This window comes from Schistocerca gregaria, chromosome 1 (assembly GCF_023897955.1).
Source record: "Schistocerca gregaria isolate iqSchGreg1 chromosome 1, iqSchGreg1.2, whole genome shotgun sequence".
NCBI lineage: Eukaryota > Metazoa > Arthropoda > Insecta > Orthoptera > Acrididae > Schistocerca > Schistocerca gregaria.
The window spans coordinates 319,730,758-319,743,462 of record NC_064920.1 but is presented as its reverse complement, the minus strand read 5'-3'; the positions used below and the strand labels follow the sequence as shown (position 1 = coordinate 319,743,462).

The window sequence follows — 12,705 nt, the reverse complement described above, 5'->3', positions numbered from 1 at the left end:
GGCGTGAGCGGAAGACGGCCTAACGGTGTGCGGGACCGTAGCCCAGCTTCATGGAGACGGTTGCGAATGGTCCTCGCCGATACCCCAGGAGCAACAGTGTCCCTAATTTGCTGGGAAGTGGCGGTGCGGTCCCCTACGGCACTGCGTAGGATCCTACGGTCTTGGCGTGCATCCGTGCGTCGCTGCGGTCCGGTCCCAGGTCGACGGGCACGTGCACCTTCCGCCGACCACTGGCGACAACATCGATGTACTGTGGAGACCTCACGCCCTACGTGTTGAGCAATTCGGTGGTACGTCCACCCGGCCTCCCGCATACCCACTATACGCCCTCGCTCAACGTCCGTCAACTGCACATACGGTTCACGTCCACGCTGTCGCGGCATGCTACCAGTGTTAAAGACTGCGATGGAGCTCCGTATGCCACGGCAAACTGGCTGACACTGACGGCGGCGGTGCACAAATGCTGCGCAGCTAGCGCCATTCGACGGCCAACACCGCGGTTCCTGGTGTGTCCGATGTGCCGTGCGTGTGATCATTGCTTGTACAGCCCTCTCGCAGTGTCCGGAGCAAGTATGGTGGGTCTGACACACCGTTGTCAATGTGTTCTTTTTTCGATTTCCAGGAGTGTATATTCAGACATAGAAACAATTTCGGACATGGGTGTCATTTGTTTGTTTATTCATTTTGGCTATTTGAAGTGCCTTGGGAATCAACATGAACAAAAATATATCCACATACACACAAGAACAAAAGTTTTGCATCACCCCGGTTCCCAGAACTTCTGAAGATAGACGTTGACTGGATATTGTATCGCAGACACGGTCCCTTTGACTGTTCAGAGATGTCACAAAACCCCGCCCAAAGATGTAAACAACCATGCATGAGCAGCGCCTATTAGAAGGAAGGGGTCTGACAGCCGAACAGTTATAATGATTTCACCAGGAAGGAGGTACACTGCCCGTGTTGTCTGTAGTACAACCATGCCTAGAAGGTCAATATCGCGGTTCTATCGCGTCCGCATGGTTACTTTGTGGGAAGTGTCCAGGCATCTCCAAGTGAATCAAAGCGATGTTGTTCGGACATGGAGAAGATACAGAGAGACATGAACTGTCGATGACGTGCCTCGCTCAGACAAATCAAGAGCTACTACTGCGTGGATGACCGCTACTTAAGCATTATGGCTCGGAGGAACCCTAACAGCAACGCCACCATGTTGAATAGTGCTTTTCGCGCAACCACAGGACATCGTGTTACGACTTAAACTGTGCGCAGTAGGCGGCATGATGCGCAACTTCACTCCCGACGTCCATCTTTACAACCACAACACCATGCAGTGCGGTATAGATGGACTGCTCAGGACTGTCATCATGTTCTCTTCGCCGTTGATTGTCGCATATGCCTTCAACCATACAATCGTCGGAGACGTGTTTGGAGGCAACCCGGTCAGGCTGAACGCCTTAGACACACTGTCCAGGAAGTGCAGCATGGTGGAGGTTCCCAGATGGTTGGGGGTGGCATTATGTGGCCGAATCGCCGTTGAGGGGTGGCACAATCTGGACCAACAGTGCGTTGATGGACTTGTGGATAGTATGCCACGATGAATACAGGCATGCTGGGTACTAGAGCTACCGGCGTGTACAGCAATCTGGGCCACCACCTCTGAAGGTCTCGCTGTATAGTGGTGCAACATGCAAGGTGTGGTTTTCATGAGCAATAAAAAGGGCGGAAATGATGTTTATGTTGATCTCTATTACAATTTCCTCTGCAGGTTCAGGAACTCTCAGAACCGAGGTGATGCAAAACTTTTTTTGATGTGTGTATTTATAAGGTAATATGGCAGCGATTAATACAACTAGCCGGCCGATGGTGGCCGAGCGGTTCTGGGCGCTTCAGTCTGGAACTGCGCGACCGCTACGGTCGCAGGTTCGAATCCTGCCTCGGGCATGGATGTATGTGATGTGCTTAGGTTAGCTAGGTTTAAGTAGTTCTAAGTTCTTTGGGACTGATGACCTGAGATGTTAAGTCCCATAGTGCTCAGAGCCATTTTTGAATACAACTAGTAAACAACTACAGATGAAAGTGGTAGTTTCAGGTTCTGTACGTTGCTGGTCTGTTAAAATATACACTGTAAAATAAAACGATTAAATTTGTGATTAACAATAATAAGTTGCAAAGCAACAAATTCGTTCCATTAGACACAAATAAGAAATTGGAATGTTCTCATACTTATCCACCGTTGTTAAAAAACCATGTAGAAAGTTTCCACGGAAGCAAAGAGAGCTTCTTCATTGGTTTAAGCGCAGTCGAAGCCTTGTGAAAACCAGAAGGCAAACGAAGCTATCATGGCCGTAAGGGGAGTAGTGCTAGAATGCCCAATATACGAATGATTTTGTCAATCGACCTGACCAAATATCCTAAGGAGTTTTAGTCTTTCGGGAAGTCCGTAAACGAATCTAAATCAGTTACTCAGTCGCTCAGAGACCATACTGGCAGAAAACGGGAGATGACAGAGAAAACCGAAATACTTAATTCGATCTTCGAAATCATTTTATTGCACAATACCGTGATACAAATCATCCTTTCAGTCATCGGAAGAACGCCGAAATGGCATTCCTGAGATAAGAGACCAAAGAAAGAAAATCTGCTACAGTCGCTGAACAGTGGAAAGGTATGTGGACCGGATTAGATTCCTGTGAGATTCTACAAAGATTATGCCAGAGAATTTGCTCCTCTTCTAGCAGCAGTTTATCAAACGTCACCAAAGCACAGGAGGATACCAAGCGATTGAAACAAAGTGCTATTTCCGGTTTTTAAGAAGAATGTCTAACAGATGCACATAATTAAAGGCTCATATCAAATGGTTCAAATGGCTCTAACCACTATGTGACTTAACATTTGACGTCATCAGTCCCCAAGACTTAGAACTACTTAAACCTACCTAACATAAGGACATCACACACATCCATTTTGGTACTTGCTTCGATTGTGGTGTAAAGTGTTAGACATACATCTCATCCACATTAACAAATCGGCGACCGAAATCCGATGTGTTTTGCCTGAAACTGTTCAGATGTTGCTGACAATTTCGTCTGCACCACTGACTATGGTCAACATTTAAAAAAGGCGGCAATTCTCTTGCTTGGAATCGTTTTCGTCGCTAATACCCCACGCAGAATGTATCGCAATATTTCTTCTTATACGACAACGACGTCGGATATTTCATTCACATTTAATCATCAATCGTTAAATGCCATTGTTCATTTTTACGTAGTTTCTTCGTTGGCCGACTTTGGAAAAAGAGTAGACTCCTTGAAAGTTTCATCAATGTTGGATGTGTTCTGCTGTTTATAAACTTTCCGGAACCGAGTACTTTATGACAGCATGTAATTCCACACGTGCAGTTGAACAGACATGTACACGCAAACGCACGCGCGCACACCCACCCACCCACACACACACACACACACACACACACACACACACACACACACACACACACTTGGGGACCGTATGGTCAGCGCAATTTTTCTGTTTTCATTTAATCGAATTTTTACATTTTTACATCCCGTGATCATGTGTAAATCAACAAACGGTGCCAATAGTGTAAACCAAATACCAATACTCGTACTTGTAACTTCAAAAACTGTTTTAACGGAAACATTTTCAAAAAACCTTTCATCCCCTATTCCGCCCTCTTCGGATTGGAATTTCCAAAAACCCCTTCTTAGACAATACCTACAGTAGAAGATCAACACCCTCTCCAAATTTAAAGTTTCTATCCTAGTGCTTTGGGCTCGGCATCGAGGAGTCAGGACTTACTCGGACAAGATAGGATGCATAACATTACAGATGTGTCTAAAAGTTTAAAGTAAATCGGTCAAGAACTTTTTGAAATTTTTACTAATAATGTTTGACCTTTATGCATTATTATTTTATTTAAAAAATAGATAATAACAAGCCCATATTCGAAGCAATCAGTGATTCTGAACAAACGAAAATTTACATCTTTATTTATACAGATTATCCGTGTTTTTAGAATACTGGCGGAATCGAACGTCCGCATTAACTCTGAAATAGGAAGCTTGCTGTACTCTGAAAAGTCTTATAAATAAAACCATTCCGCAGATTCACTTGTGCTATTGCGCAACGTGTCCAGACATAATAAAAGTAAAATTTCGGGGATATTAACGCCATATCCCAGAACGTTTAATCTTGCCCTCGTATGATTAAAGAGCTACTGCCAGACGACAACGCTGAACATCACACGGACGAAGGACGTACGTATTAGAAGCCACACCTATTCTGACGGAGATGTTCGAAACAGCGACCCGGTATTAACAGGCAACACGCGCCATCTGGTACAACTAAAGCAGCTTTGTCTCGCGTAGTGGAGGCAAAAAAATTTTCCTCTCCTAAGCGCATTTCACTATGCAGCCTGGAATAGGACAGAACTGTGATTTCCTTGCCACTATAACAGCTGCATTTGCTCAGAGGGCCATCGCAGTTCTACGGCTAGCATTAATGCTGTTTCTTGTGGACACAGTGAGCCATCCTCACACATCAGATATGGCGATGAATGAGAGTATTTACGTCGAACTTGGCGCTAGTTGCGAACCCGAAGGCAACAGTCTGAATAAGCCGGCACCGGCAGAAGTTGCAGGATCGAACAGCTGCAGCCTGCTGAGCTAACGAGCAAAATGGAATTTCTAGTTTTAAGGTGGAAATGTTTCACGTGATCGATGAATTTCATTGCGCGGTTTCCCTCCTCTGTTTGTTCTCAAATGCGAGCGTCCTTTTTACTCAGAGTTTACCCAACAGAAACTTTCAATGTTTGGAATACAAATGAAGGCAGATGCGATATTTTACTTTCCAGCAGATGTTACAAGCAAGCGTCACAAATGAATATTAAGTGTTAGAAAACAGAGCCGCAAAAGGCCTCTCAGTATGAATAACAGGGCGCATTTTAGTGCACGGGAAGAGATTTTATATAATTTAACTGACGTCATTCAACTGACATCTTGTGGAACCCAAGTGAAATAAAAGCATTATACATATACCCCGACGACCTACAGATGCTACAATTTACATAACTATTTCTAAAAATTGCAACATGACGAAAGTAGTGTGAAAAAATCCTTATTCGAATTAGGATTCTACATGTGAATGAGCAGAATAATACAACAGCGGCAATTTGGGCTAAGCAGGATATTTTAAATGTCCGCGTTAGACACATACATAAAACGAAGTGTTAAGTTTAAAATACATTCATGATAATTTTTGAGTAAATGTCGCGTTATCGTCTTAGATAAACCATCCTGACATTTACCAGTGAAAAATTATGTAAATTAACACAAAGAAGAAAGAGTGACTTGTTTTAAAAAGAAGACATAGCTTCTGAGGATGACTAAAGCTGATATCAGTAACAGGAAGTAGTTAAGCATACTTGCAGTACGTCTTCTTTGATCAGTGAAATTATCAGTCTGTACGACGATTATCGAGTCATATGGTCTATCTTCCCTTCAAAAAATAGCTTTCTTTTGTGAGGAAATCGTTAGCTTCGCCAACTCACAATATTTACCTGTGACAGTTACAGCTAGTGGCGAGCGATGAGACGGCACTGTTTACCTGTAATAATCGTTCCGGGAACAACAAGACATCATGCCCGAATCGCGTTTAATCTACTAGCCGCCACGACCATTGTACCTAACTAATCGAATACTCACACCTCGTCTTAAGAGTCGATAAACACCAGCAAGTCGTTCGTCACAGACATCTGTAGATTACGACACAGAACCAGTACGCACATGATAAAACACGTCGCCGAAGCCAGTATAACACGCTCTGTTTCATATTAATGAACATATACACATAGAATGTTCTTACAGCTTCTTTCTAAGGCAGTCCTTTCGCAGTAATTAACACGATTTTAGATCCTCTTGACGATAGGTTTTCTTCAGTGACAATGTAAATACCGTACTTTTATTCTCTGTGATATAATTAACCAGTAACAATTCCATACAGTCTGACAGAAAACAAAAACACGGGAATAAAGAAAAGGAAAATCTTGTCTTCATGCTGATATTATAACGCAATAAAAATTAGATGGTCATTTCAATAAAGACAAAGAGTGGAAACAGAATTTGCCAGAATCTTGTTCCGCCACCTAAGCAAAAATAATGCGCTAGATCGGAGCAGGCTATGTCGGCAGTGACACACTAGATAGGATTATAAGAAGGATGGGAGACAAATAAGAGTACACTACCACGATTATAAGCATTTACTGTCTAGTATGATTTTTGTGTATACTTATATGCTGCCAGAGATGCGAAGTTCCACATGACTATCATTGTTCTCTATTTTCTAACAGGATCGTGGAGATGCAGCGGAGACAGAAGGGGAAGACTCAGACAACGCGGAAGACAGGAGCTTCTGGGAGAAGCTGCACGAGAAGGACCATGCGAGAACCCACCAATAGGCAGTCGTCGGCAGGAACAACCCATATCATTATCAGCAAAGGCCTTAGACGTTTTATGAACAAATAAAGAATGAAATCTGCAGCATCACACAGAGTTTTAATAAAAAATTTCTGATTATTTGTCTGAAGAAATTATGCTACCACCCTCACAACTCAAGCACTATTTGATACGTACTTTGTGCAATGACAAAAAGCATTAAGTCACTCATATGAAATACAGAGAATTTATAACACCTACGTAACTCTAAGTATTAATCATTACATGGATTCAAATATTAATCTACAAGGATAATCATGCAAACAACGATGCTTTCTTTGTAGTTCATTTTTCACCTTTACGCCGCTTCACAACACAACACAATAATTGAAATGTTAATTTTTTATTGTCTTTCCACCAGCATCCTCATGCATTAGTTTCTTAGTGGAAAGAGAAACGCCGCGCGGGATTAGCCGAGCGGTCTCGGGCGCTGCTGTCATGAACTGTGCGGCTGCTCCCGGCGGAGGTTCCAGTCCTCCCTCAGGCATGGGTGTGTGTGTTGTTCTTAGCATAAGTAGTGTGTAAGTCTAGGCACCAATGACCTCAGCAGTTTGACTCCTTAGGAATTCACACGGATTTTAACATATTGAACTTACGGTAAACTGCCCCATCTACCTGGAACTAACACGCTACATTATCACGATCGTCAGACTGATAGGCGAAAATCTATATGCAATAACAGTGGCCACCATTCTAATTTATTTATCACGTTCCGTGAGAATATCTGAGCCAAAGAATCTTGGTCACAGAAATAGTCTGTACATAGTGTACAAAAATGCCGATTAGAAAATTTATAAACTTGTTAACAAAATAATTGAATAACTAATAAAATACGGGAAGATTGTGAGAGAGTGTACGAATAAATAACATATTACAGAGAAAAGTTCTGAATTGCTGCCAGGAAATCCTATACAAAATAGGAATGTGCCTTAATATCTTTCAGTTTGCAGTTGTTCAAAAATGTTCAAAATGTGTGTGAAATCTTATGGGACTGCTAAGGTCATCAGTCCCTAACCTTACACACTACTTAACCTAAATTAACCTAAGACAAACACACACATCCATGCCCGAGGGAGGACTCCAACCTCTGCCGGGAGCATCCTCACAGTCCATGACTGCAGCGCCCAAGGCCGCTCGGCTAATCCCGCGCGGCGAATTGAATACTTCGAGTTTACCATATAATTTATTCAGCTCTGTGGGAATCCTATCGGACATGAAACACGCTGAATAGTGCACACCTTTCTTTAAACGCTTAAGGAAGTGTTATCCAAGTACATATCGCTTTTACGTCTAGTGTTCACTGAATAAATGTTGAATTTCCTTCCAAATCAAACAATATTGCCAACAATAAACTCCACGATGTACAAGAATGACACCGTTAGAAATCCGAGACATCAGAACAAAGGCCTACAGGAAGTAGGCGAAGTGACACCACAGAACAGTGTTTTTCTGGGCTAAGAACATTCTCGGTGAGTGCACAGAGTTATCGCAAAAAAGAACACGATTCGAAATAAAAGAGTGAAAGTAAGCAAAGTAAATAAGCCTCCGTTTTTCACAAGAGAAATAATGGAGATTATTCTCAGAGTGAAGATAGCAGTATTGAGTTTCTCCCCAAGATGAGCCAGTAACATTTTACTTTTACAAGAGTTCAATGTCAAAAATTGTATGTATTGCGTTCTTTTTTTCAGTCAAAGCGTTAATCTGTTCTATGTTAGTGATGTTATCGACTATTTTGCAAACTACATCATTTACGTTACGTATCAAGTTACTCATTATTACAGCTATGTCATCTGCAAAGAGGAACTTCTTGAGTCATCTATTGTGTTTCGTGGAAGATCAAAAATGGTTCAAATGGCTCTACGATCTATTGGACTTAACATCTGATGTCAGCAGTCCCCTAGACTTAGAACTACTTAAACCTAACTAACCTAAGAACATCACACACAGCCATGCTCGAGGCAGGATTCGAATCTGGGACCATAGCAGCAGCGCGGTTCCGGAATGAAGCGCTTAGAACCGCTCGACCACAGCGGCCGGCTCGTTGAAGATCATTGACAAACATAACGAAAAGTAACGGACCGAAAACAGATACTTGTTGCACCTTCCCCCCCCCCCCCCTCCCTCTCCACTTTACATTATCCCGGTTACTCTCAAATCTCTTCCTTGTTTGTTGACAAAGGAGGGAGGACAAGCTTTTACTTAGCCGGCCGTAGTGGCCGAGCGGTTCAGTCAGGAGCCGCGCGACCGCTACGGGTGCAGGTTCGAATCCTACCTCGGGCATGGATGTGTGTGATGTCCTTAGGTTAGTTGGGTTTAAGTAGTTCTAAGTTCTAGGGGACTGATGACCTCAAATGTTGAGTCCCATAGTGCTCAGAGCCATCTGCACCAAGCTTTTACTTCCTACTTTCCAGTTATGAAGTGAACTATTCTTAAGCTGTAAGCATTGAGGAAAACTGTACACAAATGTGGTGAGTTAGTTGTAATCACGTTCAAACTACGACCTATTTGAGTCAACGCTCTTCTGCATTCGTTTATTCATTAATGAAAACATCTTTGCGTGTCGTCTTCCTTATTTACTTGTCAGTAAGATGACCTGGGCACTCCTGTTCATTTAGCTTCTAGAAAAATGAAAAAAAATGGCCTAGTGGTAGGGCCTTTGACATAAAACATATAGTTAAATGTTCAGCGCGCTAGCCTGCCAGACTCGTGAAAGGATTTGGACTATTAAAGGCGACGAAGACATCTAAAGGAAGACTAAGGTAACGCAGAAGACACATAACACTACAAATCGATTAGTTCTTTCAGCTCAGAGCCATTTGAACCATTATGGGCAGGTCCTCCAATCAGCACGGGATTTTGACGAAATAACGTACAGTGTGACAGAATTTGGCACGATATCCGTTATGAGCACATCCAGCAACTCAGCGATCACTGCCAAGCCGAAAAACTGCTTGTATAAGGGCTAGAGGTGGACCAACGAGTCATTGACTTGCTCCGTTTGTGAAGCTCTTTCTCTTGAATAAATCATCCAATTTTTTTCTGAACTCGTAATTATTTGTTTGTCCGTACGTGTGCATCAAATCTACCGATTTCCGTGCCATTCGGATATGGTTTTTTTTTTTGTTTTTTCATAGAACGTGTTGCTCCGGTCCTTAAAACGTCCTTGAGTTCTCTCTCATTAGCGTCACACACCGTACTGAGAGAAAACAAAGCATTAAGCATTCGACCATACTCATTAAAGATTATCCAAAACCACAATATTACCAGTCCATCAGCGTATTAAACAAAGCAGTAAGGGTCTCGGACTACGTTGTCTATGAACGGCAGAAGGCTTGTCGTATCAGTTTTAATAATGCAACAAATACTAATGAAAGTCATGGTAACAGCATTAATTAAACTGATTAAAAATCTTAGAGAAACAACGGACAGACTCAGAGTGACCATTTTAGCGATGCTTGATCTGAACAAGGTATTTGATACCGTTAATTCCAAAAGTTTACTTTTGAAAATGAAGCAGTGCGCATCGTAATGTTAACTATAAATAAAATTTCTTAGCGCGTTTGGTTAGATGCAGGAGGACGTCTGAACTTCCACGTAAGATAATTGCATAAATAAATAAAATGAAAAACCTTCTGATTCTCTTGACTGGATTTGTAAACGGTAAGAAATAATTACTAATTTTCCGTTTGACAAAAATACAGATGCTGTCATGTGACGGTGGGCGACGTGCGGTGGACATACGTGTAGCAGAGCAATTTTGGTGGAGAAACAGGTAGTGTGACATGCAGCAGTATGTTAAGGACTGCATGCCATGTGCACAGAGGGTCGAAATTTCGCATCGAAAAATGCCGTTGTGAAGGATACCACAGGCGTCCAGTCCATTTTATATGTTAAAGTTACATGTTCTTGGGCCATTTAATAAAACACCAACAGGAAATAGGTACGTTCTCACGATCATCGATAATTTTTCTCTATTTCTGGCAATGGTACCGATGCCAGATCAGTGTGCTAGTACTGTAGCACAGTACAAAACAAACGTTTTCATTATCAAACTGGAACCGGATGGTGAATCAGTGAGGGAAGCTGCCAGAAGAATTAGGGAAGGTGGAGGTATGCACAAATGGCAAACATGAAGGCGCTGGAACGTCAGGAACAATTGAATAAATGCATGTGCAAATTGCCGCAACACCGTGCGGGCAATAAGTAATGGTCAGTAGTCCCTATAAATCAAAGGGGAAAATAAAGAAATTTTTTACACGTTAAGATACAGGAAAGGAGGGTATAAGATGAACATCAACAAAGCAAAACGAGGATAATGGAATGTAGTCGAATTAAGTCGAGTGAGGCTGAGGGAATTAGATTAGGAATTGAGACACTTAAAGTAGTAAAGGAGTTTTGCTATTTGGGGAGCAAAAGAACTGATTATGGTCGAAGTAGAGAGGATATAAAATGTAGACTGGCAATGGCAAGGAAAGCATTTCTGAAGAAGAGAAATTTCTTAACATCGAGTATTGATTTGTGTCAGGAAGTCGTTTCTGAAAGTATTTGCATGGAGCGTAGCCATGTATGGAAATGAAACATGGACGATTACTAGTTTGGACAAGAAGAGAATAGAAGCTTTCGAAATGTGGTGCTACAGAAGAATGCTTAAGATTAGATGGGTAGATCATATAACGAATGAGGAGGCATTGAATAGGATTGGGGAGAAGAGAAGTTTGTGGCACAACTTAACTAGAAGAAGGGATCGGTTGGTAGAACATGTTCTGAGGCATCAAGGGATCAACAATTTAGTATTGGAGGGCAGCGTGGTGGGTAAAAATCGTATAGGAAGACCAAGAGATGAATACACTAAACAGATTCAGAAGGATGTAGGTTGCAGTAGGTACTTGGGGATGAAGAAGCTTGCACAGGATAGAGTAGCATGGAGAGCTGCATCAAACCAGTCTCAGGACTGAACACCACAACAACTACAAGATACAGTTACCCACAAAAACGTCTGTTGTACACATCAGTCGCATAAAACCGTTCAAAGGAATGGTAGAGGGGATATCACAGTCATGAGCAACCAGCCAGGATGTGAAAGTTACAAGCCATAGAAAGAAGGAACCTGAAATTGGTGAGCAATGTAAGGCGCTTGATGTGCATTATCAATTAAGGGCACGTAAGTAAGCTGGATATGTGTAATTTGTTGTTTTTTGTTTACTATATCAGGGAGCATGTACTTTTATTGACATAGGGATATTTGCTGTCTTTTTCTCGGAGTTGTTAGTTTTTCATGTCGTTATTAGTGATATTTTTTGTGGATTGTACATTTTCGGAAGGAGGGAGAGGATGACAGAGTAATTTTATTCTACATGTGGCGAATACGTAAGGACATACTGGGGAACAAATATGATCCTGCCGTTGCTGTGCGTCTGAATGGGCGAGGGAGGGTAGGTAACGGTTATTCAGCCTCTTGAAACAGATGTGATGTTCTCGACACAACCAGATGTATGGCTTACTACTTACAGATAGACTCTAAAACAACAGTGGAGATCTGGAAGAAATGGAATGAGGTTTACAGGTTGGAGGATGCCTTTTCAGAATTACTGTATACAAGGAGGCACAGGGAAATAATTTATTTAGGGAGATAAAGGGAGAGTACTAGGAGTTGCAGTAAACTTACATAAATTAAGGGCACAGTTGTCACAGTTGGTGGATGTAGTTCCTCAAGCTAGGAGTTAGTGGAAGAGCAACTGGGTAGATGCTCTAGGAAAATTGCTAAAGACAATATTGGAACAGTAGACGAAGAGGAAGGGCGGTTGTTCAGGTTCAGCAGATGCTAAGTTCTATGAAGGGTGCCCTGGAGCGGCACACAGCGCAGTTATCGAACTTAGAACAAGGGCTGTTGAATAACACAAGACTAGTACGTGAATTAGCAGCAGAGCTAACCAGGTGTGCTGTAAAATAACAGAGGTGCTGAACAGAGATTTGGAGAAAATACAGTAGCAACCGAGTGCATTGGACAACGAATTGAATGTAGTGAGGCTGCTGCGTGGACTAGTGGATCAACTAGAGGATTCTACTTGTGAAGTGGTGATGTTACAGGAGGGGATGTTTCATGCGGTGAATGGGCAACTTGGTCCCGCATTAGTGATAATGAGAGAATTCATGATGGGATTATGGCGGACAGAAAGGCAGTTTCCCTCGGAGT

At 42.3% G+C, this 12,705-nt stretch overlaps 2 protein-coding genes across 10 annotated transcripts in view; one reads left to right on the top strand and one right to left on the bottom strand.

Moving 5' to 3' along the window:
• Window positions 1–6,550, top strand: part of LOC126343442 (uncharacterized) — a 63,051-nt gene extending 56,501 nt beyond the window's left edge. Inside the window, exon 7 of the mRNA XM_050001938.1 lies at window positions 6,368–6,550. Coding sequence (XP_049857895.1) covers window positions 6,368–6,475 — 108 coding nt within the window. The 3' untranslated portion in view covers window positions 6,476–6,550. The remainder of the gene's footprint in view (window positions 1–6,367) is intronic.
• LOC126343484 (COMM domain-containing protein 4-like) overlaps window positions 1–12,705 on the bottom strand; it is a 492,684-nt gene that overhangs the window by 167,538 nt on the left and 312,441 nt on the right. The gene's annotated exons all lie outside the window — the stretch shown is intronic.